Below are 26392 nucleotides of genomic sequence, written 5' to 3' on the forward strand. Positions count from 1 at the left end.
ATGAACATTCCCCGTTTCAGTTTGCAGAATATATATATTTGTCTGACGGTGCCTGAGTGCCGTCTGGGCGCTATCATAGATACTGAGTGAAATAAAACTGGCCATGACTGATAACTAACTTATCTGTCTGACTTGCCGAGCTTCTCCGCACTTCTTATCTCTGATTCTGTACCACCTCTACGAAATAAAAGCCCAAAAATTCGCTATCGGCCATTGGAAATTGTATTTCCAAGGGCAGCAAGTGATAGATAACCTCTTGTCCATCTGTTTCCGACGCAAAAGCATAGTCTTGAAACAGATCCCAAACAGATGATGGGATTCCAACGATCAAGAGATGGGTGTGTGACATGTAAGCGAAGGTGAGTAGCTCTCTCCTGATATAAGTTGGTGTGCTTGCAAGCGAATGCTGAGAGCGCTGGCTCGAGTCAAGAAAGAAAAAGTGTGACCTTGCGCGACCTTCCTGTCAACAGTGTGGCCGACTGGGACTCGTTTGTGAAGGGTATAAGTCACGACTTCTCTGGGAGGAAGACCCAATACGAGAAGGCATCAGACGCCGAGGACCAGCAAGACGACAGCGCATTGATTTAGAAAACGACGGCCTAAGCCTGGACGCGAGAGGAAAGGATGTCGAGGCGTGCGACCCAGGGCTTCTGAGTGTGAGATCCATGTAAAACGCTGTTGTCCCCTTAGACAGTGGCACTGACTCAAAAAATAGCACAGCAAAAGATGTTTGGATATTATAGCGACTAGCCCAAATCAGCGGACGGCGCTCTTGGCTTTCCCTGAGGGTAGTCCTGTTACTGACTGGGAGCCGAAGTTGTGGGATTACTATGTGAACCGCTTTTCGAGAACGTATCCGACGTGTTCAGATGCCAACAACCCCTTTCTATCCTGCCTTATCCCAGTTGCATTCCGGCATCGGCCAGTCAAGTGCGCGATGTTAGCTCTGGCCGGCCTCCAGGAACAATCCAGCGACAATTGGAATATAGGCGCAGAGATTTGGCGTCTGCGAAAACAAGCGCTGCAAGGCTGCGTTGAGATATCGACCCAAGCGAGCTCACAATGGCAGAATGACATGCTCCAGTCTCGAGAAATTCGTGGGTATAATTTCAGCTTTCCTGGTGCTATGTTGGTCCTTGATGAAGACGACAAGCTATGTCTTACCACCACGGCGATCCTTATAATTCTATTTGCCAAGCTATCCGGTCAAGCCTACGATTCTATTCGGCCGTATCTGGACTTCGCCCAGGAATATTTTGCCTTTGAAGAAACGTTTGGTTCCTACACTGACATCGCATCGCGGCCGCCCATCTATGTTTTCCTCCGCAGCCTATTCACTTATAACCGGCTTCTGGCATCTATCGGGAGCCGACAACCGATATCCACGGGGCATGACAGTTTCGAACATTCGGCTAATGGGCCGTCTCCTCCAACACAAAATTTCCTTGCTCTACTATCTCGCATCAGCAATCGTGTTGAAGACGTAAGCTCTATAGAGATAGATCGATGGGCAGGAGATCTTGATTTCATCCCGAGTTTCAGCACCACCACAAAAGAGTCAAGGGGACAACCGTCGATCTCGAGCCCTAGGCAACAAAACTTGTCAGACGACAGTTTTGCCAGCCTGGATGAAGAGTGGGAACAGGAAGTTGTTGTGCGCGAGCTCTATCGTGCTGCAGGCAAAATATACTTCTTCCAGCAATTGCGAGATCGTCCTAAATTGTCAGACACATTGACTACCAGAGCCTTTCCGCCGTTTGTTGCTCACGAAGAAATTGGACGTCTCACCGGCTCCGCCATAAGCTTGCTGAAGCGTCTACCGGATTCTTCACCCTTCAATAGCGCCTTGCTATTCCCTCTCGGCATAATCGCCCCAGAACTGAGAGCCACCAAGGCGCGACGGTACACACTTGCCAAATTGCGGCTACTGCAGGACACTCTCCATTTCGACCATTTCCAGATCTTTGGCAATGACTTGGTGGGTCGCTGGGCTCAAACCGACGCCGACGCAAGTCATTGGCCACGGTCTAGCGGCTCTATCTCGCGAGACCGAATCGTGAGACTTGTCGGTTAATGTGTGGGCGATGAAGTGACAAGCGGTTGAGCCTCTCTCTTTTTGCGAGCATCCCATTTAGCATGTCTAACTTCGAGCCGCATAGAGGTATTCGCAGGACAGTACTGGACCGGTTCTCATCAATGGCAATGGGTACATCATCAATACTGGATAAAGAGGCTCGATACCAAAGCATCTCCCACAACATACTCTTCCGAAACAATGAAGGTTTGCCCGTGCACAACAAATCTCTACGTCAACGCAACAGTTAATCAAGTTGGGAAACGGAACTCCCTTTTTCGGTGGGATTGCCCATGGATTATTACATACATAGCTACTTATAGAGACCTTCATAAATGAGACTGCAATGTTCGAATTAAACTGATTTCTTACGATGTTGCAGACTGAGTGGCGGACGACGCCATAGTGGCAGGTGCGGTGGAAGGGGACAGAGCGATGTTCTTTGCTCGGTGGGTGAACGCAACTTCGGATATATTGAAAGCTCTGTCTTTTGTCAACTGAGTAGACAACGAGAGCCCCTATATACTTGTGTTAGAGTGCCTCAGGGTGGAACCGTAATGACACAAAGGCAGTAGGAGCTAGGCAACAATCTAAATGACAGCGAGGCAGTCAATATGACATCAGCTAATCACCCTCTGAGGAACCTCCAAGGCAATATGCTCCTCGTTATAGTAGCCAGGCACGTGATGACATCATGTAATACCAATATGACAGCCAACCCTGAGCATAAATAGTGGTTCTCTACCGCTACGTAGCACCTAGCTCGCAACCCTTTGGCCTCCTAGGCTCCTGTTGAAGTAGTTGGCTTGGCACCGTAGCGACTAGCAACCAGCTGAACATATTGCCACATCCTGTTCGACGTCAACCCATTGGCCTCATGGCAGAACTACAATTATCCGGCTCCTTCGTACGATTGGTTGTTCACTTGTCAGGCCATTTACAAATGCAAACCTTGTTCGACATGTTCTTACTGCACTCCACTGGAGGAGAAGCTGTTGAGCAATAGGGAGTACCCCTTTACTTGGAAAAGGGTTAACACCCCTATGCAGGATATAGGGGAGAAAAGGGGTTAACCAAACGCGTATATACATTGGCATTCCGGTAGAACCAGTTGCCAAACAAGCAAAGCATTCAATACATCTCAATTGTGAAGTGCCATAAGTACTACCGGTCGAAGTACAAGGAGACGAATATAATGGAATCTTATCAATAGTCAACCCCGACGTCTTCAGACGGAAACGAAAGAGGTCTTGTCTGACACATACCTGGAATGAAGGACTTTTGCCTGCAGAACAGTGGTTCTAGCCCTGTGGTCACTGCTCTCGAAATGCTTATGGGATTTCAAGTGATCCGGGATAGACTCGAGGAATGCGTCCAGTTTTGAATTCAGGTGGAGGACATCATGTATTTCTCGCCGGTACTTCTCCTGAAAGTGGATACCTGTCGAATAGGATAGAGAGTCATGTTGTGAGTAAATGGTAGACAACACTTCTTCGAGGCTGGAACTCGGCCGAGGTAGGGTTAAGGATACGACCCGAGAAACCAGCGTCTCGAAGTTCAGATTCGACGAAATCAGTTCGGCTACTGATCACGTGGGCAACAGACCCGAGGATGGCTCATACCAAATTTTATCATATTAAACTTAGTCCAAACATGGGGTCCCGAGCCGCTTGGTGTGGAGCCGTGACTATTGACAGGATTGAGATGAAGCCACGGATTGTGGATTTTGACCTGATATTTCCTGTTTATTCATGGGGATGAGGTTTACATCCTTATGCACACTCTCGCTTCGATCTTATCTTGTTCGCGCCGATGCAAAGGCCATGATATCGGGATCTTACCTGAGGGTTCTTCCAGAGTCTGTGTCAATGTGTTTAATGGTGAAACTCGATCGAAACTCATTGTAGTCATTCTTGTTGACATTGTCCAAACTATACTCATACCTATACTATAGCCTACGACTGCCTACAGCTGCCTACGGCAGCCTAGACGAGTAACTGTGTATTTAAAGTCGCTCATTATCCTTAGATAGTCAGATAGGCAAGCCTCCATAGCCCAATGCGCATGCATTCCTGCTTCCATTCTCTCAACAATTCTTTCGTGGATGGACATTTTCGCTACAGTTTTGGGAAGATAAAAGGTAACTCGAGATAGTGTTCCCTATCTAGGTGCAAAAGGTCTCGTCTCGATGATTTGCTCTGGCGCGAAACCGCAGAATGGCAATGTCTGGAGATGGATGCCGACCCAATGCAAGTCCATGCCCAGACCGGAGTCCTCGGACTGCTTCGTATCGAGAGATGTCGGATCTGATTAGATAAAAGATATTAATAGGGCTAATCGCTTGTACCAGGGTTCGGCCAATGAGTAGCCGGTACGTTTAGTTTTGACTAGGTACCAAAAATGAGGTATTATTTCGCCCCCGATGTCGATACACAGATTGAGATAGGGCGTTCGCCAAGAAGTCCCCGAATTTCCTCTGGAGAAAAAGGCTCGGCCGGATTTGACACGTCAAAGAAGCTTGGTACTTTAAGGTCCTTTTTACCCGCAGCAGTCTTAGAAGGTAGTAGCACCACCTATCTGAGAACCAGTTTTACTCCATCATGGCGCTTGCTAGAATCCCTACGCATGTGCAGGAACTGCTCAAAAGTCTTCACGAGCAGTCCGCAACGCAGGAAGCCGCAATTCCGCTCCATCAGTGGCAAGCCATCCGGGACAAATTTCTAACTGACCCGGAAGGTGCAAAAGCTGATATTGATACGCTTATGGTTGATAAGTTTATTGCCCTCGATGAAGACAAATGCCACTTCGCCTATACACTTCTCCTCGGAATAGGTGCCAAGACGGTTGGCATCAGTACGATCTATCTTGCCTTGGCCGTAGCAGAGAACGCGAAGGCACAGAATGGCGCAAAGGCTATTGTTATCGCGACCGAAAAGGAGAGTTCCAAGGCTGCGGTGGCCCGGGAAAACTGGGACAGGGCCGGTCCCGAGGTTGATGAAATCATTACTTTGAAAGAAGGGGATCTGAGAGATACATTGACCGGCGATTTGGGAGTGTCAGATCAGCCGGTGGATTTTGTTCTCTTGGACAGTAAGTTCCCCCTTTCCTCCAACGGAGCGCACGCTTGGACCGAATTTGCTCTCTAACTTTCACTTCTCCGCAGTTTGGCCTTACGTCGCACTGCCAGCACTACAACTAATCATGCCCAGACTCCGCAGAGGGGCAATCATCTTGACAGATAATATTATCCAAGCAGCAGAAGGATATGGCGACCTCATTCAAGTCCTGAGAAACCCTGCAGGACCGTTTCGCAGCGTTACTCTACCTTACAAGGGGGGAATGGAACTGAGTATTTATAGTCCTTAGTCTATCGTGTGTGTGGGCAGTTCCAGCCGACCCAACACTAGCACCAGGAGATTTCGGATCCCGCGGAGACTAAGTCAAACAAGAGGTTACCCGTGGGGTTCGATTAAGAAATCGATTTGAATTTTTCAATGTGATTTTACACTCAATACTAAGATACTCGGAACACACAAAGGCAAACCACAAAACTGGCCGGAAGGTCGCTCGTATCCGATCACATTTTCCCTGGACAGATTTGTTAGGCCAGAGACATCCTGACCAAGATATACTTTTGATCATAAGAAAGTTGGCATGATTGAATTTCTCAACATTACAACAGGTATGTGCCTTCTGAGCAAATCCTTTACTCGTCCGATGAGCTGAAGAGAGCCCGGCGTATATTACTATTAGATATTGTCAGCCGACGAACTCTGGCTTCAGAATTTGGCTAGAACTTCATAAATATTTTGTGTATTTGATGGTTTGCCAGTTGAAGTGGGACGGAGAATAGTTCGAGTTGCATATGGGTGAAGCCGGCTTTGCAAGAGACTGTAACGTGTGATCCGGTCGCCAACCCTCCTCTTTTCCTCGTAACGCGGTAGAAAACTCAGTGATCTAAAGCCGATGCCAAGCCATCATCACTGATGTACCTATTGAAGATAAACGACCAACATTGAGTGCTATGCCGAACAAGACGTCGCCGTGTCACCCAGTAACGCTGACCTCCTTCGTCAGGATATGTCCCTCAACCGACTTAAGAGCGAGCCTGGCCTATTCAATGTTCCACCCCAGATCAAGTCCATGAATGACTTATGAATGGACAAAGCTGTGGATGCTGTATTTCACCTTTCTCGATCTAATTCTCTTCCGCAGATTTGTCCCACCTCCACAAGGCCGTGGTTGCACGATACTCGCATTGCTTGATTGAGGGTCAGCTCATCCCCCGGTCAATTGAGATAGCCATTCGGGACCATTCGCGCCTCAATCTCGCGTAGAAGTTCAAACTAGAGATCTGGTGGCCTAAGTACGCCCATAGTTGGAGCTGTTGAACAAACGATAACCTATCGGTCATGGCCAACCTACTCGTTTGGTAAACATTCACCTCCTGGCGTGCAACACCATTGACAGGCAACAGCACCAGTATACACCTCGTAGATAGATATATAGGTGGGCTCTATCCCACACTCATTTGAAGAGCCCAGAGCATTCAATACATCTTGAGTTGCACCCAGTTTGACAATTGCAGATGTTGTTGTGCGCCTGTCTGCTAGCGTTGCATTCGTATATCTCTCCCATTTAGAACACATAAGGTCATATCGCCCGTCAGACCTCCTTGTTGTCTTCTTTGCTCTCTCAATATGCGTGGATGGCATCCGAATGCGAACGCTTTGGGTCTTGACCAATGGCACAGCCCTCGCTGGTATCTTCAGCGCTTCAGTCTTCCTGCGAGTGGTTGCTTTGGTCTTGGAGTCATGGGACAAAGGGTCATCCCTGCTTGCCCCGTACACCGGCTTGTCACCCGAGTCCACAGCGGGCATGATATCTCTCTTGACATTCTGGTGGCTGAATCCTCTCCTGCTAAAGAGCTTCAGCTCTCCGTTCACTTTCAACAGTCTCTTTGTCATCGACGACAAGTTCAAATCGGAAACTCTTTCAAATGAAATGGCGAAAGATTGGAACTTGGTAATGCCAGACACTGGGTCTTTACACGTGATGCGTCGATGCTAACTTTGCCAGCGCAGATCGCTTGCAGTCTTTGCTTTGGACTAGCTTTAAGCAACACAAGCGATATCTGATCTTGGGAGCGCTTTTTCGACTTTTGTTGACGGTTTGTACATTTGCACAGCCTTTCCTCGTCAAAGAAGTCGCCAAGTTAGGAAATGGACAAGATTCTCCCGGTAGACCTGTGGGTACATGGTTGGTTGTTGCATATGGCTTCCAGTTATGCTGGGATGGCAGTAAGTTTCCCGTCTTACTCGGGATCACCCGCTAAGAAAATATAGATCGCTACAGCAGGCCATGGCCACCAGACGAATAAACTTGTCACGGGGGTTCGCGGAAGTCTGACCATGCTCATATATCGCTCCATGTTGGACATGACTGAAAATGACGCTCAAGATACGGAATCGGCTGGGCTGACCCTGGTGATTTCAGACATGGAAAAAATTGCCTTTGGTCTGCAGACTATCCGCCACCTATGGGCAAGCATTTTGGAGATGGGATTGTCAGTGTGGCTGCTTCACTGGCCCGGTGCTGTTTGCAATCGGTGAGGGACTCCTTGACTAATGCAATGGTTTATTCTCTGACAATGTGACGAGCATGTGTGGGTGTTGGAGCAGTTTTAGGAGCCAGTGCTGGCACTAACCAAGCCGCATGGCTTCGTGCAATCCAAACAAGGGAGGATGCGACATCAGCTGTACTGAGTTGCCTTCGATACATTCAAATGACGGCACTTGACGACGTCGTCAAGGCATCAATATCCAAGCTACGCGATGTTGAGGTAACAGTTTCCAAGAAATACCGTGGCCATCTTGTCTGGATCGTGACCATATGTCAGTTGGACCCCCGATTCACGTTCCTACGAACTTACTGACGATTTCCATCAAAGCCCATCTGACGTCGGTAATGTGCCCACTTCTTGGACTCACGGTGTTTGCCTTGTCTAGTATTGTCAACCAGGGGAACATCCTATCCTCGAGTCGTGCATTTTCCTTTCTTACCATATTTTTGCTCCTGGGCCAAGCTGTCGGAAATTTTGTGCCAGCAGCTCTCGGAATTATGGTGGTTCTTAGCTGCTTTGGACGGTTCACACAATTCATGATGGGTCCACTCCAGGCCAATCCCGGCTTGGAAGAGTCTCTGCAGAAACTCCCAGTGAACAAATCTTCCGACACGGTGGGACTCCGAGAGTTACTAGGAAGCTTCGCCACCATAGTACCACTCCGAGAATTACCCAGTGGCCCCGCCATCACGCCTGGGATGGATGAGCTCGACACCAATGGGATTTGGGCTATAGCACAAGACGCTGAAGTTGGCTGGAGGGGTTGTCAGACAGTGTTCTCCAATATGTCGTTCACGATTCGCAAAGACCATTTCACTATGATCATGGGGAGAACCGGGCTCGGGCAAGTCTACTCGTTGAAAACGTTGCTTGGAGAAACAGAGATACGATCTGGGACACTACGGTCCAACATCAGAAGGGCAGCATTTTGTAGCCAGAAACCATGGCTCATCAATGACACATTTATGGACAATGTTATTGGCGTCTCAGAGTATGATGAGACATGGTTTGAAACTGTCGTGGACGCATGCGGCCTGCGGGAAGACATTAAGCGTCTGCCGTTTGGAGAAAAAACTGTAGTTGGAATGGAAGGTCTGCGTCTGAGTGGTGGGCAACGAATTAGACTGGTAAGGAACCTATCGTGTGGTCTTGCTTTGCTAATTTGGAGATTTTAGGCGCTCGCTCGAGCAGTTTACTCCCGCGAAAATATCCTAATATTAGATGACGTCCTCCGTGGCTCAGACCCGAATACGGCTAACCATATACTCTGTTCTCTCTTTGGACCCTAAGGAATCTTACGAAGTCGTGGGACAACCGTTGTATATGCTTCGGTCAAAGGTATGGTACTCCCATTCCTCCCTCACGGCACATACTCAACCTATCAGACGCCTTTCGTGCTTTCGCTAATCATGTCATCAACCTCAATGACGTCCGTCCTAAAACGTCGAGACATGGGTGTGAGGATGCGGCTTCAAGAGTTTCCAAATTTGAAGAACCCGAACAAGAAGACACTATTTGCGAGGCTTTGCCTTCTAACAGAACATCCATGCAAAGTAATGTGGATTTCTCACGAATAAGGGATCCACAAACGTCCAGGGTTCCCATAGATTCCGCCATCTATTGGTACTACATGAAAACGTTGGGACGTTCGAATACCTTGGTATTTGTGTTATTGTTCTCTATCGTTGTTTTTGGGCTTTCTTTTCCACGTGAGTGAGCCGCTTTTCCAATCATGCTCACGTCTACGATCAGAGATATGGATCGCTTGGTGGGCTGCAGCCAATGAAAATCACAATGACTCCAAGACAGATTTCTACGTTGGAATTTACTTCCTTCTAGGACGGGTGGCAATTTTGGCCCTGATTCTGGACGCAAGGCCAGTGACACAAGTTTGCATTCTGCTATTGTCCGACCACTAATGATGGTAGACAGCTACTTTTGAGGATGATCCCAAGGTCCGCAATCGTGCTGCACGAAACACTTCTGAAGAGAGCCATTGGGCGAGCAAAATTCAGGAGAAATTTCCAGACAGATCAAATATTGCTAACGACGGATTCATCAGTGCCACTCTTGCTTTTATGACCACCCAAGGGTCTGGGCAAATTATAAACAGGTCAGAAGATATCAAGGAACGGCCTAAGTTCTCAGCCAATCTCCCTGCGACAGATTCAGTCAAGATCTCAGCATCATTGATACTGATGTACCAATAGGCTGTTACCAAACCTTTTTTGCAGCATTGACCAGTATTGCCTAGGCAAGTACAACGCGGTGGCTATCCCATTTTGTTTAATAATACTCTATGTCATCCAAAAGTTTTACCTTCGTACCGCACGTCAACTTCGAATCCTGGATTTAGAAGGCAAGGCTTTACTTCTTGCACACTTTTCAACAACGATCCTCGGCCGAACCACCATCCGCTCGTTCGGCTGGGATGAGAACTACACTGGTGAGACTGCCGGGCTATTGGATCTCTCACTGAGGGCCCACTATCTACTGTTGTGCGTCCAGCAGTGGCTTAGACTAGTTCTAGACATGATAGTAGCCGTCCTTGCGCTCGCGCTCTCGAGCCTTTCCGTCTATCTGAGCACCTCCGCAAATGCGAATTTTCTTGGAGTCGCGCAGATGGGCTTGGTCAACTTTTCTGCGAGTATGAGCGCATTGATAAGCAGTTGGACCTAACCTCGAAACCGCTACCCAGGATGTCGCGCGGATCAAAACCTTTACAGCGGGTCACGAGAAGGATATTTCCGACGTGGTGATGCGCAATGTCCCTATCGGCTGGCCTCATATGATCTGGTCAAATGAGCTGTCATGGTTCCTTTTGACTTCATTATTGAAGTGGAGTTAACTTGTAAAGTACTTTTTTTCTGTTTTCTCGTTCTAGTTTGTCTCCGTGAAAGAGGGACTCTATATGATGATGCTTCGTCGCAATGGCTCCCTTGTAGGCATTTGTAATATAAGGGACCGACGCACATCTGCAAGTCTGGACGTAGCCGCACGAACTTCCACTATACTGGAATGCACAACATGAAACACTAAACCTAGTTGATGATCGAGCAGCTGGACCAACTAGGAATCCTCAAGCGTCTGGTTGCATCCGACAGCTTCCGGATCATTTTCAGCCGAATATAGGCTACCCCACTGTAATGCGCCCGGAGATTTTCGACATACTATCATAGATGGTGGCATACCCACTAGGTGTTCATTTGGGTAATCGTCGATCTAGGAAGCAGTTTCTGCTTTGTCTGTTCGCATTGCATGAGATCCCAACGAGGATGCGTCCTGGATTGAATTGTTGAGAGAAGGGTGGCGGGACGGTCTATTCTACGCAATACTGCCTAATCGACCTCGCCAAAGTGCCTCTTTGGTCGTCGTTGTGTCAGACGGTATGTATTTGAGATGTATTGAATTTGTCAGACTCTCCCAATGAGTGTCGGATAAACATCATCTGCATCTCTATCTAAAGCAGTGTATGTCAACGCTGTTGTCTGTCCATGGTGATACAGTCCAGTGAGCGAGTGTTGCAGAATGAGTCGGTCTGTTGCGAACGACGCGTTACCATTTGTTCGACAGAATACGACAGCTTTGAGCAGAATAAATACTCCTCGATCCTCGAGAAGATGCTCAATTGTGGGTCATATAATCGTCATCCCATAACATGGGCGCATTCCCACTCCCGTCCAACGCCTTCCTTCCTAGATTCTCTTCTTCTATTCTTCATTTTGAATCATCCCATATTCTGTCGTTTCTGTTCATAAACGCCCAAGCCATGCTCTAGGTTCTAAACGCAGTCGCCAGTCCCCGGGACCCGAAACCCAATGTTTACAGACGGCCTGGCGACCAGTACTCACCACGACACGTTCTTCTTTTCTCTCACCCCTACTACTATCACATCAACAAACCATCACCGGACTATCCTGCTCCATGGCTTCTTCCCTAATGTTTTCCCACTCCCTTTCAACGCCTCCTCTTCTGCAACACGGTGCCTCCCAACCACTGCTAAGAATACATCTTCTAGCGTAGTCTCGCTGAACGAGTAGTATTTGATCCCCATCCCTACTTTGTGGCGCTCCAATAGATCTAAAAGAATCGCTGCTGCATTCGTCCATTGCGATTGGGTCTGATTTTCTGTTTGGTCTTCACCATGACTCTTGACAGCAACCTCGATCGTGGTGGGTATCGTAAATTCCAGCTGTCCATGCAACAACGTGCCATCTTCGTCGCCGAGAACAGCGCCTGGGATGTTTCCGGTTACCCAGGATTTCAACCTTCGTCCTTCGTCCTCGCTCATGCCTGCGCCGTGTTCATGGACCAGACGAACATGGTAGATTCCGCCATAACGGCCTCGCAGTGAGTTTGTGGTCCCCAGGGCCAACATCCGCCTCGCGAGAATGCCGACACGGTCAGCAAGGGCAGAGGCCTCTTCCATGCTGTGCGTTGTCATAACCACGCCTCTGCCGGCCTTGATGCCGCGGACAACACGCCACATGCTTCGTTTGGCGACGGCATCCATTCCTGAGGAGGGCTCATCGAGGAGGAGGATTGAGGGGTTCCCAATGATCGCAATACCTAGGCTGAGTTTGCGTTGGTTACCTCCAGAGAGGTGGGCTGCTTGGCGATGGCGGAAGGGGTAGAGTCCGATAGCGTGTAGGACGGTGGACACATTGTAGGAGATGTTGGCTCGGCGTACGCCGCGGACGGAGGCATAAAACCGTAGATGCTCTGTCACAGTCATCTGATCCATAGCGTCGAACTGTGGACAGACACCTAGACGTTGTCGTGCGGTGGATAGGTGGGCACGTACAGAGAAACCCTCGATTTGGATGTCACTGATGCGGGTGGATGGGTGAAGGTCTCCTCGGATTAGACTGATGGTGGTAGATTTCCCGGCTCCATTGGGCCCAAGAAGGGCGAAGACCGAGTCGTGTTGGATTCCGAATGTGATGTTGTCGACCACGGGTGGGCTGTGGAGGCCGAAGCGCTTACTCAGGTGTAAAACACGTAGACCATCGGTTGAATTCTCGCAGCGGGTAACTTCGGCAGCAACATCAGGGTCTATTGTCTCTGAGTCTTTCTCCGTGTCGACGGGCCGAGGGAGGTGCTTTGTGAATGGCAAGAGAGATGGTCGCCACCCGCTATCATACCAAACTAGGAACGTGTAGAAAACGAAGATCTGGAGGACGAGATAGAGTATTGGGCCGCCATAGACCTCCATATTACCGGGGTAAGAGATGTAGCTTTGGTTGCGGCAAAGCAGCTGAGACTGATTCAGGGTCAGTAGCATCGCCCTCAATAAGTTTCCCGACGGCGTGATCAGGCCAAGTGTATACTGGACGGTGTTGAGATCTGTCAGCAGCCGTGTCGGCTGGCTGTATGTGATCATGACAAGATATAGGATGAAGTAGATGAGGCCGAAAACTGCTTGGCCTCCGGCGGAAAACGCATATGCAGCAAGTTGAGAAGTTGCGAACAATGACACGATATAAGACAGTAATGTCGACGAGATGCCGAAGAGGAAGAACACCACATACAGGTAGCCTGGTTCCCACCAGAGATCCGACAGACCAGTGAAGAGGACAATCGCAGCGGCGCTGATGATGACGACGAAAATGGAGTCGTAGAGAATATTGGCCAGCCAGAGCGGTGCTGATCGAACACCATTGCTGTAATGCAGGGCACGAACTTTGCTCAGCCGTTCAAACGTGGGGTATAGGGCGAAGAAACCGCAGCAGGCGCACATTGCGAAGGTGAAGTATACCACGAGCTGCAGGGAGTCTCCAGTGCTGGCGGCGAGGGGAAGTGCAAAGGTGGAGAAGGAAGCAACAATGTTGGTGTTGAGAAGGTAGGAGTCCAAGGCTACCTTGGCCAAAACGGAGTTGTACAGGCCGTCATTAGCCTTATAGGAAAGCCAAGGAGTCGAAGAGGTGGTGTTGCCAATCCAGAAACCTCCGGGCACGACGCTGCGGAAGTTCTGTCGAATGTAGACCTCAAATTCGACGTACGTGCCCAACCGTACTATGTTTGCGACATATTGTCCATACAGCGGGGAAAGTCTTGACTCATCAAACTCGTCAGCAGGCGCAATAGGGATGTCGAGGCCCCAGTAAGTATCTAGAACGGCCAAATTTTGCACGGCCGGGTTGTTTGCATTAGCTCCTAACGAGCAATTGAGTCCCTCAAAACCAGCGAGAAAGAATGTTGCCAGGCCAACAGTGATCAGTGGTACTAGGACGGCACAGCAATAGGGTAGATAGTTGCGGGTCAGGATCCTGAGGCGCTTACAGAATATAATCCAGACCTGTCCAAAAAAGGTACTTCCACCACCTTTCATGAGGTCGAAGGTATCCTTGTTCAGGGCGAATTCCGTCGACGACATCAATGCTGTACCTGGTGGAAGCTTGAGACCGGCAACAACGGAGCCGGAGGGCTTTGCAGCGCCCAGAATCGGCTCCTCTTTGAGCTCATCGGCAAGTTCCATAAAGACATCCTCGATGGTGGGGGGAATGACCTGGTATCTGGGGATCCGTCGCTTCTCGAGAGAAGCAACAAGCTGATTAGCTTCGGCGGCGTCTGACACTTGGAATAGTGGGCCTGATTCAGTCATGGAATACCTGTGGTTGCCCATGATCTGTTGAATCTCATGCCGCTGGATCATGTTATGAGGAACAAGAACGCGGTAGCCACGACCAAATCTGTTCTTGAGCTCGACAGCGGAGCCATGAGCTCTGAGGGTGCCTTTGGATAGCACGACAATGTCATCCGAGAGAGCATCAGCTTCGTCGAGAGCGTGAGTGGTTAGGAGGAAGGTCCGCTTTCCTTTCTCCGAAAGCAAAATTTCCCAAATCTTGCGGCGGGAGAGCGGGTCAAGTCCAGAGGAGACTTCATCGATGCAGCAAACTTGGGATCCCCCAGTAAAAGCCATGGCCAACTGTAACTTGCGCTTCTGACCTCCCGAGAGAGCCTTTGACTTCTTATTCGTCTTTGCTTCCAGATCACAGCCGCGGATGAGGTGGAGGATGTTTCGACGTGAGTCCGTTTGCTTCTGCGCGTTCTTCAACCGAGTGAAGATTCGCACATGTTCAGACACCGTTAAATCGTCCCACAACACGTTCTTCTGAGGGCAAAGGCCAAGGCCACCGGTACCATCCAAGTCGATATGGCCTGAAGATATCGAGTGAATCCCAGAAATCGCTGACAACGTGGTACTCTTCCCACTGCCGTTAGCACCAAGTAGCACCACAATCCGGCCTCTTAATGCCGTAAACGTCAAGTTCTCCACCGCCTTGACGACAGGCTTGTCCATTTGCCACCAGCTAGGGTAGTAGAATTTTGAGAAGTTGCGGACGTCAACAGTGCCATGCTCTCTCCCCGCTCTCGATTCGAGACTTCGGTGCTTCGAGGCAGTCCCGTAGAGGACTATCTCAGAGGCGGTAGCAAGCCAGGGGTAAATTACCAGTTGCACAGCCATCAGGATAAAAATGGCATAACCAGGGATCGAAGGTCTTCCAATGTCTGGAGGGTCTTGGAGGAGATTGGCTGGTTGCAGTTGACTTTCCCATTTAGCAAGGTAGATGATGAACATGGTGTAATTTACTGAGGGGAAAATAACCGAAAGGACCCATTGAGCCACAATGGAGTCGAGAACGAATTGGGCCACGATGGCCAGAGCGAGCGAGACAATCAGAACAGTGATGCCGGAGAGCTGTGACCGGCGGAAAAGACTGCCCCCGAAGAGGGAGTAACCCGTCAGTGCGAAGCCAGCCAAGAGATGGTAAAGCACTACAATGGCGGGATCAGTGTGCAGGAAGACCAAGGAGGAGACAATGGCCCCTATAGAGAGCCATGATATAATGTAGACAATGTCAAAGGAGATGTGGGTTGCGAGAACTCGGGCGACCTGGGAGTGCCACTGATGCCGGTTCGGAACCATTGTGTCGATGAGCTGGGACATGCCTGACTCTCGTTCCGAAGACATGTGACCGGGCAAGTGATAAGTAACACCGCAAATACCAATGAAGAATACAACTGCGAGATAGTTGATCAAAGCTCTCATGAAGAATTCTTGCACCTCGTCATTGCGGTCCTGGACCGTTTCGGAGGTAAACGGGGACTCGAGGATAGTCTGCGGGAGATCAAGCCCAGCCTGGTTTGCAATTTCGGCGTCGATGGCGTGAATGAAAGGGAGGGAGTAGAGCTGGGCATCATTGTCACTCCGATCGACAAAGATACGAGTACCCAGACTAAAATCGGCGATGGCGGTGTAGTTCCAAAATCCTTCGTTTTCAGTGGGGGAAGACGTGAAGCTAGCTGCGGCGTAACAGCGAGAAGTTCCACGCAAAGAGCTTTGGCAGGTGGTGAATAGGTCGTCGTTAGAGGACAAGATTTCAATATTGACACCTTCATCGAGCAGTAGGGCAGATAGGGTGTTAATCAAGGCTTCAATTTGACCTCCAGTATTTCCATTGTGAACAAAGGCGACGGTGTTACGCCCGCCAAGCAACTCAGAGTCGTTGAGGACATCGGAAAGAGAGCGAATTGATCTCTGGTGACCGAAGCCGTAATTCGAGGGAGGCATGAAGAAGTTTCGGACGTAAGAGATGAGCCAAATGTAGACGATGGGCAAGGCCAGAGCCCGTAGTGCAGTTGAGAACCATCGTCGCCATACGATAATCAGCAGGTCTTTGGTAACGAGAGTCCGAACTTGCTTGATGAGACGCATGGCCGATGGGAGGGAGAACATCGATGAAAAGCATTGATGGGCCAACCAGCAGGATGGTGGGAGATGTATCAAAAAGACTTTCCCCGCGTCGGTGGGTCAATGAGGCGAAGTTGACTGGCAAAAATTATTAATGTGCGACCTCAAGTTGAGGGGGTTTCCAAGAGCAGGCGCAATGTCGCCGGCAAGCGCATGGTGACGCGGCGGGTATGCGACATGGTAGAGTCCTCACATGGTGGACGTTATAAGATTGGCCAAGTTAGAATAGGATTGAACGACAGGGAGAGATGGAGGCAACACATGGAGGCTGTGCTTCAAACTGGAGCTGTCGCGATGGAGTTCCATGATTTGTTGATGGACTCCTATTCGACAGTGTGTCCGCTTCGCGTCGTCATGCTAAATCCTGGGCCTCCAGATGCGTCGGTGAGCCTTGCAGTGAGCCAGCATATGGCTGTGGGTCATCCCAAGTCTTTCTTAATAGAATGCGGTCTGTTCTTTAATCGTATAAAGAAAAATTCCTGTTTTTTAAGCTTCGCTGGATCCCTGTCATGATCTCGGTCATTCCAAATGCGGTCGTTGCAGAGGCGAGTAGAAGCCAAGGATGGCCACGTAGCGGTAGAGAGGGGCCCATCTAGGCAAAGGGTTGGCTGTCACGTGCCCTGGATACTGCATAGGCCGCAACCCCTTGGTTAGGCGGCCGTGACCCCAACGATAACCCTCGACATTGTGGTCATCTCACGTCTCTTCTACAAAAGGGAATAGACCTACTCGTTTGCGGCCATTCCGAGAATTCTGGCTGCGCACCCCAAAATTTGTTTCATCATTGCCGGCTCCAGTCCCAAAAGCCATCGATCTTTAAGCGGATGCTAGAAAGGCAATGGAACCGCACTACGTAGGGACAATCACTGGGGACTGCCAAGGACTGGAGAAGATCCATAACTTTTCTCGAGCGTCGGGGAGCTCGCCTTAAAAGGGATGACAACTCTATACGATGCTTCTCATTACAATCGAGTATAAGCAAGAAGCCACGTAGCCAGCTTTCTCAAAGTGCATTGTCCAGATCGTCGAAACTAGCACCTGCCACTGCCCTATCAGAAGGCGGTTGTGCAACGTCTAGGTAGACTACAGTGGCTCTAGAGGTAGTTTGAGACGTCGCGAACGCTGTTGACGTTACAGCTAGAATAAAGGGGCATTCGATAGATCAGGACCTATTTTTTTAACTCCTACCAATTGCACATTATATTTAAGAAAGGAAGCTTACTGTCAGGCGGACAACAGGACTAGACAGAAATGAAAATACTACCATTCCAATTGACCAATATCTGTGAGAGTCAGTCTTGGCAAGAACAGGAATGAGCCCCAGATTCTTTTACCGGTCTCTTGGGGTGTTTGACGAAAGAAATCCTGTCGTTGGAAGCCAAGTTGTAGAGTCACGAGGAGGATTGGTGGTGAAGAGCACCGAGACAAGTGGGAGTACCTAGAGCGGGATCAAATGGCTTCTTTGATTTTGCGTGTCATGGCCGCTTCAATTAGTTTCATCCCGATATGCATAAATTCAACCGGCTGTTGGCATTTTTTGTGCTGTGAGAAGCAGACCAGTCTCGTGGAAGGGCAGCTGCAGACATTCTATTATACGTCGTCCCGTAATCCTCCACCAATGATTTATGACCAAGTAGAGAGCCGAGGCAATCAAACCCGTTGGTTTAAAGTATTGTGGCTTGATCATGCACATCGAATTTCACTTGATTATTCCCATTTGCTGAAGAGCTCACGGTTTTCCGCCATCTCTCATCGGATGGTGTCAATATGTGCTTGGCTGCGCGGTCGGATGAACGGGAGCGGTGCGTGGAGTAAGCTATCTAGATAAGCATCAGAGTCTAACGGCATGGTCTTTCCGGTTTCATTGTCCACGGGTTCGCTGATCTCGAAAGCCCATAGCAGCTTGGACAGCATACGCCACTGATTGCGTTCGGCAAGATGGATCCCTGGACACATCCTCCGTCCTGCTCCATATCCATAATGGTGTGACCAAACAAGAATGTCAGTTTAAGCACTGAAGATATTATGGGGTAACTTATCACGATCTTGAAAGTTGGGACTGCCAGCATAATCATTCGCCAATCTATTGAAGCCAATATACTGATCTGGGTTGAAGGTATCGGGCTCTTGATACCCTAATTTCTCGGAGTGGTGGATCGCCCATATTGGGATAAAGATTGTCGAGCCCTTGGGGATGAGCATACTCTCGTAACTATCCTCGACTTTGTTCTGTCTCGGTAGCCCGCTTGAGATGCTTTTGTGATTCAGCGGACTCATCTGTGTTGTAGGCTTGACTTACACTAGGCGGTACCTCATGCCTTCCTTGACAATCGCATTGACGTATGGGAGTCTCCTAAAGTCAGACCAGGTAGGGGACCTTGCAAATGTCAGCGACAGCTTCGCTAAGGGTAACAAATCTATTCAACGGACCTCTCAGTTCCACACACAGCGTCAATCTCCCTTCTGGCTTTTTCCCGGATCTGCGGATTTCTTGCAAGTGCCAAGATATCCGTCAAGACAGATGAAGAGGTAGTTTCTGCTCCACCTTCAACAAGCTCACCGAAGAGCTCTCTGCTCCTCCACCATCCTCCGGGCTTCGCTCCAAATTGAATCCATCAAGGTTCTGGATCTATTTGCCCTCTGCTTCCATGGTGATAGAAAGGTGGGCCAGTACTGCAAGAATGGAAATTCGTCCACGGGAGGATTCGCTCCTGGTTCGAGTGCGGCTCCAAACTGAAATTTGTCGTTACTATAATAGTCGCCTGGCCTGCGGATGATGGCTTACAACTTCTAAAGCCTTGTAAACGCACTATAGTCAATTAGCATTTGATCGTAGTCGTATGATTGTTTTGATTTGGTAGTTCTTACACTTCCCCAGAAAGAATCGTAAGTTGGTCCTCGGTGCCCATAAACGAAGCTGCAAGCAATTGAAGAGGTCACTCGACGAACATGCTGGTAGAAGTGGTCAGGATCCTCCAAGAAGTCGAACATGAGTTGGGTGATCTTGTCAGAAGTCAGTGACACAACCGTTCCTTATGTGGGAAATCGGTACATACTCTGATTCCTGGATGGGCGCCAGCTTCTCGTCGATAATTCTTGGCTGCGTGCATGCAATGAATGACAAAGTCTTTCTCCAGAGTGTTTTTGGAATGGCAAATCTTACAGCGAGGTTGTGAGTGGCCACTTTCCTCTTCTGCGCAGTTAAAGGGTCAAGCGATGAGACAACCATGTGGTCACCAAGAGTTAGTAGCTTGCCAACGTAACCGGAAGGCCTGTCCGAATAAATAACTCCTTTTTTGTCGATCAAGTCATGGATCGCCTCCCTATCACAAAGAACAATGACATTCTTGTTGCCAAACCTCAAAGAGTACACGCGGCCATATTCTTGGCTCCATTCTAGGAATCTGGATGTACCGATCAGCCACACTGCTGTCTATTTGGCGATTGCACTCGCGACTGACTTCTTATAGAGACCTATAGTGGGTATTTGAAGCAGATTGCCTAGGATGGGCACGGTAGGAGGACCTGGAGGCATACGAGGGTCTCTTTTGCCCACCTGAACGAGGCGGTAGACACCGAAGAGGACTACTGCAACAGCAGCCAGCAACAAGATGGCCTTCATGTTGTTCGTGCGAGTCTGATCACGCTGCTGGTACAACAAGGACGATAGAGACGTGTAGTATTTCACGCTCCCAGCTCGCTAACAACTATCACATTGAAATAAGGAATGGGTTCCCTTGGGTAGGCCTCCAGGGACTGCATGGACTGATCTCTGTAATCCGAAGAATAGATGGTGCGAAACGCCGACGGCCTAACTGAGCACGATACGATCAGCGCATCCGAAATCACCTTTCCGCCATCTTTAGACGGAGCGGGACATCCTCTATTCCTCCGACATTTGCTACGCATGGATTTTCTGGGATAATGTGTAGTTCTCCCGGCTCCGAGCATACGGTGCAACTTCTGTTGACCGGCTTATCCAATGTATACGCAAACCACTAGCCGTGATGCATTTAAGTGAAGGAAGCCTCAAAACAAATTCATTGACAAAATTATCTTGACACTCTCAATTCACAACCCCACAGAGTTAACAATTTTCCCGATCTTTGTGAGCACATCCTTCACGAGAAACCATGACTTCGGACGGCTGGCACACCGAGGTTGGTCTGGAATCCCAGATGAGATAGCAAGCGGTGGAGATAGCTTACGCAGACGCTACGACCAGGAAACTCTCACCACAGTTGAGGACTTATGGAAGAACTTGAGTTACCCGAAAAGCAGTGTAAGTCCTGGCCACCACGGTCCCCTGCATGAAATTGAGAGTGAACCGTTTGCTTTGGTCACGCAGTTGCACGATCCCAACCTTCTCCAAGAGGAGCAGGAGATCCTTGACATGTACAAGAGATGGGCCCAATTGCATGAACAAGGAATTTAATGCTTCTATCGAACCGGGTCGGAAATTCTACAACTTCCCCGAGGTCGTGACATTCGACATCTTCGGCTTCACCGGGCGTGGAGCATTCAAGGAACATTTCGACGAGACATTCCACTACTTATCCAACTCGACCTTTCAAATCAAGGATATCGAGGTCTTTGCCACGTCTAAGACAACTAGGTACGCTCACATGTACCAGAGGCTGATCGGAGGGACTGCGGATGATGGCAAAATATTCGAAATGACCTACCGGATCACTGAAATCTTGATCAAGGCAAACGGGCAATGGCAGTGGGTGCACGAGCATGTGTCTTTCCCCACCGATATGAAGACGATGAAGTCGGACCCAATCTGCTCCGTTGATCCTAAGAAGGCTTTCCAATTCTAAGCAAGTAGTAACATAGTGCAAATGCAAAAAGGTCTCTGATCGAACATCCTTGGCCAGCTTCCTTTGGACGCGACATTGCGTCTTAGGTGTGCAAAGAAGCCGTGCTACAAAATAGCTCCGCAGAGGTGCCGCATCTGTGACGGTGCTTTGGTCGCAGTACTGGACAAATTGATTTATGCCGAAATCGACCCGGCGAGCCGCACTTCACGAGGATGGCCTTGAAGATGGCTTCTACTGAAGTTCTGGGCACGGATCGACGCAGGTCGACATCAGGTATGGTAAAAGGTTCCATTCGATCATGTCCGAGCACTTACCAAGTCCATCGCCTCTAATGGCTTGCGCCTCCCCCCGTCACATTCGCAGAAAGGACAAGATCCGGTATCTGTGGACAGATGCCTGTTGCATATATTCTGATCGATCTCGCATTAAACACCTCTAAAACTTGAGGTTTAGACCTCAGTTTTCCGAGGGTCTCGGACCGGGAACCCAATAAGCATCCACAGACCTACAAGGGAGGCCTAATCTGGCTCCCCAGCGATCGGCTATACTTGCCTCTCAGCATAGAACATCTGTACAGCCTTACAGTTGTTCCCGAAACCGGGAGAGCCCTCTCATTTACGACATAGAATCCATCCAACCAATTCCATAACACGACTTTCAGGACGCTCGCTCCATTGTAGGGTAGTCTCCTCAATTTCATCATATTCTTCCGCCGTCAGCATGCCTGACTTCAAGGCCAAGCTGCGCATCGACACCCCCCACCCTTGGCCCACTCCTTCAACGATTCGCCATACCATTGCTGCGAGCCCGTCCCCACCTAGATCTGGCTCCAGTCGAATCCAGCACCGTGCGCCCACTCGTGATTTTTCCTTCCACCCAGGCCATATGCCCCGCGACGCCTCCCCAGTTCTAGCCAGACGGCCTTCTGCTTTTCGTGAGCCGGTAGAAGAGGGTACGTAAAGACCTCTGCACAATCCGTTGCTGATATATAGCCACCAGGTCTCGCCACCCGCCGGATTTGCTGTAACATCTTAACTGGTTCGGAGACATGCAGCAAGACTTGATGTGCGTGGACAATGTCGAAGAAGTTCTCATCAAACGTCTCAAGTAACTTGTATGCGTCGACCTGCTTGAAGTCGATGTTCTTAATACCTTGTGCATCAGCCGCATCTTGCGCAATTACCAAATCGCTTTCTGAAATGTCGATACCGATCACTTGGCCCTGGGGCACGAGCCGAGCAAGGTCGAGCGTGATGGAGCCTACGCCACAGCCAACGTCGAGGATCCGATCTGTAGGTTTAATATGTTCGATCAAAAATGATGCACACTTTGCCGCAGTGCGCTGTGCGAATACTGCCATCATCTTATCGTACGGTCGTACCGCTTCGAGTTCATTCCGTCTCGCCCTCTGGCCACCTTCTGAGAGCGCGCTGGGACTCGAGCGGAAAATGCGCGCCAGTCATGCCCAGTAATCCTCCTCATACGGCCCATCATCAGGCCCAAGGAATGCAGACCACCCACCCGAGAACAGCCCTTGCAACTCCTCCTCCTTCTCAGCTTCCGCATCGTCCAGGTTCTTCTGGAGCTCGTATACCTCTTGTTCCAAGTACTGCTCTAGTTCTCGCTTGGCGACGAGCGTAACGCGGAGCATTAGGACCAGCAGCTCAAAATTCAAAAAATTATTTTGTCACCTCCTCCAAGCCATCTTAGTATTCGCATTAAGATTAAGTAAGTCTTCCAAAAGTCTTTTTACGTTGTTAGTATATTACTCGCATTGAGTAGGGTCTCTATTAAAGATATAGACTGGCACCGTAAGAGGAGTGCTCTCGTAAGGACGGTAAAAGAGAGCACACACCGTTTTTACGAGTAGCCGTAAAAGGCCTAAAGGGATTAAATAATCGTGCATATCTCAAGAGTCTCTATACGCCTAAAGTCGTGGAATGATTATATGGACTCTATAAGGCAAATAGTTCACATATACGCAAATAAAAATAATTAAGAAAATAAACAGCCCCCCTCCTATAGTCCATCTCTAACGAACTTATAGATGGGGCGCCGCAGCCAGTGAAAGCTTCAGCCAGACGAGTTCAACTGCAGAAGAGTTTGTATGAACAAGACGACATCATCAACAATCACTGGCTGGAGCATTACGTTTACCCATCTAGGGCACCTAGAAAGCTAGGCCGGACAACCCTCTTACCTTACCTATGATCGAACACTAGTAAGGCCCCTCAATTCTATCGGTTCGACGGCAAGCCGATTGTTTTACCACTCGGTGACGTCCTTGATAGGTCAACCACGATTTGGTGTCAATTTTGAAGCAATTTTTGGCATTATAAAATATAAACTTGATTTTTTTTTATTTTTTAATTTTTGGAATCGCATGGTTAGGGCTTGGCGTTGTGTGGCGACGCCAAGAGCGACCTGCTGGCCAATCACGTACGCCTACGGCTTAGCATTATCACGTGAGCATGTGGCTTGGCAGTGTCACGTGGGCACGTGGGCATTCCGCATTGTCGCCCCGTCATCGGATCCAATCCATGGATTATGTGGCCGGGGGGGCACCCTACTTGTCGATATTGAGATGATCCACGCATCGGATCCAGTCTGTGGACCACCCTTAACGGATCAAACACTTCCCTGTCCGACCTTAACGTATTAAACTATTTTCCGGCCCATACTCCGTACCACCGGATTAAATATTTTCCGAACAACCACAATCGGATTATCTATTTTCCGGTTCACCGCTATCGGATTAAATATTTTCCGGGATCACCGTCATCGGATCCAATCCGTGGACCATGTGCCTCCCGGGGGCGTCGCCCAGTCTGTAGACCACTCAATCCTCAACGGGTTAACCATTTTCCGGGACCACTTGCACCCCCCCGGGGGGCGCCCTCCCAACTCGACGTGATCCGTGGATTGGATCCGATGAAATCTCCCCTTTTCACGGATTAACCTTTTTCCGGAATCATGTGCTCCCCCGTGGGGCCCCCCTCGTCGCCCGTCGGATCCAGTCTATGGACCTCCCAACAATCAACGGATTAACCCTTTTCCGGGATCACGTGCTTCCGCCGGGGCCCGGCTCTCCTAGCTCGACGTGATCCATGAATTAGATCCGATGAGACTCATTCTTCATTCGCTCCCCTTCCACTCATACGAACGCTCGACAACGACGACCGTAGTTCAACGACGGCAGCAGCTTGATAACGACACAACTCGACGATGAAGCTTCGCAGTTCGCGGAACTCCATTACAAAACTACGTACTAGGAACAAACTGAAATATGGGATAGGAAAACCATCCGACACGTCAATACCTGACCCGTACTCAGGCCCGAAGCTGGTCCTATCAGCCAGTGGATGTGATATCGTTCTATCGACGTGACAGGACACCCCTAGCTTGCATGCGTTCTGAGATGTCTCGCAAACAGCGTGACATGAGGATAGCGGGAACCAGTGACTGGTATGAACAACAGGCCCTGTGAAGACTGATGTGGACAGTTTCGACGAGCTTCGACTGCGGGTGAAGAACCTTGTTAAACTTCGAGAACAGTCGCCCTCTTCACTGGCGGTTGAAAGGAGTCCTCGGAGACCTTGTTAAGCTCCGAGCACAGGCACCCCTTCGTGTGGTTCGAGAGAGGGATTGCCCACTGAAAGACACAAGTCACCTGAAGAGCATACCGGAAGCTGGGGACACAAGCTTGGTTAGTGGGAGGAGGCCGACCACGCTGCCGGTGCGGGTGTGGTCAAGAGCTCCTCCTGACAAGACATAGACGGCCTAGAAGAGGGAGACCTCGCTAGGTAATGCGAAACGAGTGAGACCCGCTTGTGGTATCACTAGCGGGAGAACTCGCGCGGCGTGGTGCGTATTGGCGGTGACTGCTGGTCCAGAGAGGGGACTAGGGAGACCGTCTACGTAGCCCGAGAGGACGGATGCGCATGTCGGTGTGTGAAGAGATAGGAACTGTGCTACCTCACTCGTACTGAGGCCGTGAGTTCTGCACCCGCAGAACGAAGTGGTATCGTCCTAGCATAGAGACGGCCTCGTGACACATGCTTAAGGAGCAAACAAGGGATTACCTGGGCGTGAGGGGTTTTGCCGGAGCCCCAAAAGTCGTGGAGGTAACTACAATGGCCGAAAATTAGGGAGTAGTCCAGATAGGTGGACAGGCTGCATACTCAATATAATCCCTTGCCCCCCCAGCTACTACGGTAAAGTCAGCCGCTCTACGAGACGGGAATACACTCCTAACGTCGAGAGAACCCGGTTCGAAACCAGCCACGAGGGTCAATATACGAAGCAGTTAGATCGCGCCTTACCACACACACACACACGACGAATTTATGACGGTCTGAAACGCGAAGAAGCTCAAATCGTGGCACAGCTACGCACGGGGAAATGTCGTCTCAACAGTGCCCTTTGCGGCGTCCAACCACCCTTACGTCTTCCTGCCACTCCAACGATAGCTGGGGATTCTATTCGATGGCTGGAACACCCTGTTCGACGTGGTATGTCGAGGTGTTACATAGGGTGTGGAACAATGTTGTGGCGACATTCTCAGCTATGCAAGGATCTCATCAATGGAGCTGAGAGCGGAGACACCGAAAGATGGCAACAATCTTTCTCTATATAAACACGTGAGGCAGGACCTCAATTTGATAGAAAATCAGAGTATTCATTCAACTCAAGTTGCACGTGGAGAAGCTCAAGACGGGGAAGCAATCAAAGTGCTTGATCTCGAATTTGACTACACCGTTGTCTACTTGACATTCCGAGACTCGCAATCCTGATAAAGTTGCCTTTTTAGTATATACAAAAAACGCCGATATGAATTTGCAGCGCGAGAAAAACGCAGATTTTTGTACTACTATACCGAAAAGGCCGAGAGCGGCGTCTGTACAAAGTGGATGTCAAGGTGGTGGGCATGATTAGCTTCAAGCTGGCCGAATTTCGCAATGCGGATTTCCGCCTGCCCTCTTCAGAGCCCACGGTGGCGTATGGTGTGTCATAGGACGTAGCTCGGTAGATAGATTGTAGGTATAAAGTAAAGCCGATTTCATCTCTATGATGAATCCCAAAAGTTTATCTAGCTCTTTTACCAGCTAGCTTGGGCA

At 49.5% G+C, this 26392-nt stretch overlaps 8 protein-coding genes across 8 annotated transcripts; 4 read left to right on the plus strand and 4 right to left on the minus strand.

The window, feature by feature from the left end:
* Window positions 1-937: 937 nt before the first annotated feature.
* Window positions 938-2074, plus strand: Z518_03542 (uncharacterized protein; the record flags this gene model as incomplete). The annotated part of the gene is made up of 1 exon (XM_013420567.1): window positions 938-2074. The coding sequence occupies one exon, from the start codon at window positions 938-940 to the stop codon at window positions 2072-2074; it is 1137 nt and encodes a 378-aa protein (XP_013276021.1).
* A 2600-nt stretch (window positions 2075-4674) lies between these two features.
* Z518_03543 (uncharacterized protein) lies at window positions 4675-5440 on the plus strand (the record flags this gene model as incomplete). The annotated part of the gene is made up of 2 exons (XM_013420568.1): window positions 4675-5164; window positions 5238-5440. The coding sequence occupies 2 exons, from the start codon at window positions 4675-4677 to the stop codon at window positions 5438-5440; spliced, it is 693 nt and encodes a 230-aa protein (XP_013276022.1).
* A 1353-nt stretch (window positions 5441-6793) lies between these two features.
* Z518_03544 (uncharacterized protein) lies at window positions 6794-10376 on the plus strand (the record flags this gene model as incomplete). Its single annotated transcript, XM_013420569.1, has 7 exons — window positions 6794-7099; window positions 7170-7374; window positions 7433-7666; window positions 7735-7968; window positions 8025-8824; window positions 9626-9810; window positions 9908-10376. 7 exons carry the CDS (start codon window positions 6794-6796, stop codon window positions 10374-10376), a joined length of 2433 nt encoding a protein of 810 aa, XP_013276023.1.
* Window positions 10377-11601: 1225 nt separating this feature from the next.
* Window positions 11602-16416, minus strand: Z518_03545 (uncharacterized protein; the record flags this gene model as incomplete). Its single annotated transcript, XM_013420570.1, has 1 exon — window positions 11602-16416. The coding sequence occupies one exon, from the start codon at window positions 16414-16416 to the stop codon at window positions 11602-11604; it is 4815 nt and encodes a 1604-aa protein (XP_013276024.1).
* Window positions 16417-18459: 2043 nt separating this feature from the next.
* Window positions 18460-20074, minus strand: Z518_03546 (uncharacterized protein; the record flags this gene model as incomplete). Its single annotated transcript, XM_013420571.1, has 8 exons — window positions 18460-18706; window positions 18752-18829; window positions 19013-19185; window positions 19238-19261; window positions 19321-19455; window positions 19505-19552; window positions 19616-19856; window positions 19914-20074. 8 exons carry the CDS (start codon window positions 20072-20074, stop codon window positions 18460-18462), a joined length of 1107 nt encoding a protein of 368 aa, XP_013276025.1.
* A 796-nt stretch (window positions 20075-20870) lies between these two features.
* Window positions 20871-21275, plus strand: Z518_03547 (uncharacterized protein; the record flags this gene model as incomplete). The annotated part of the gene is made up of 1 exon (XM_013420572.1): window positions 20871-21275. One exon carries the CDS (start codon window positions 20871-20873, stop codon window positions 21273-21275), a length of 405 nt encoding a protein of 134 aa, XP_013276026.1.
* An 817-nt stretch (window positions 21276-22092) lies between these two features.
* On the minus strand, window positions 22093-22635 carry Z518_03548 (uncharacterized protein; the record flags this gene model as incomplete). The annotated part of the gene is made up of 1 exon (XM_013420573.1): window positions 22093-22635. One exon carries the CDS (start codon window positions 22633-22635, stop codon window positions 22093-22095), a length of 543 nt encoding a protein of 180 aa, XP_013276027.1.
* A 99-nt stretch (window positions 22636-22734) lies between these two features.
* On the minus strand, window positions 22735-22926 carry Z518_03549 (uncharacterized protein; the record flags this gene model as incomplete). Its single annotated transcript, XM_013420574.1, has 1 exon — window positions 22735-22926. One exon carries the CDS (start codon window positions 22924-22926, stop codon window positions 22735-22737), a length of 192 nt encoding a protein of 63 aa, XP_013276028.1.
* Between the last annotated feature and the right edge of the window lie 3466 nt (window positions 22927-26392).

The sequence above is a fragment of the Rhinocladiella mackenziei genome (genome assembly GCF_000835555.1).
Source record: "Rhinocladiella mackenziei CBS 650.93 unplaced genomic scaffold supercont1.2, whole genome shotgun sequence".
Taxonomy (NCBI): domain Eukaryota; kingdom Fungi; phylum Ascomycota; class Eurotiomycetes; order Chaetothyriales; family Herpotrichiellaceae; genus Rhinocladiella; species Rhinocladiella mackenziei.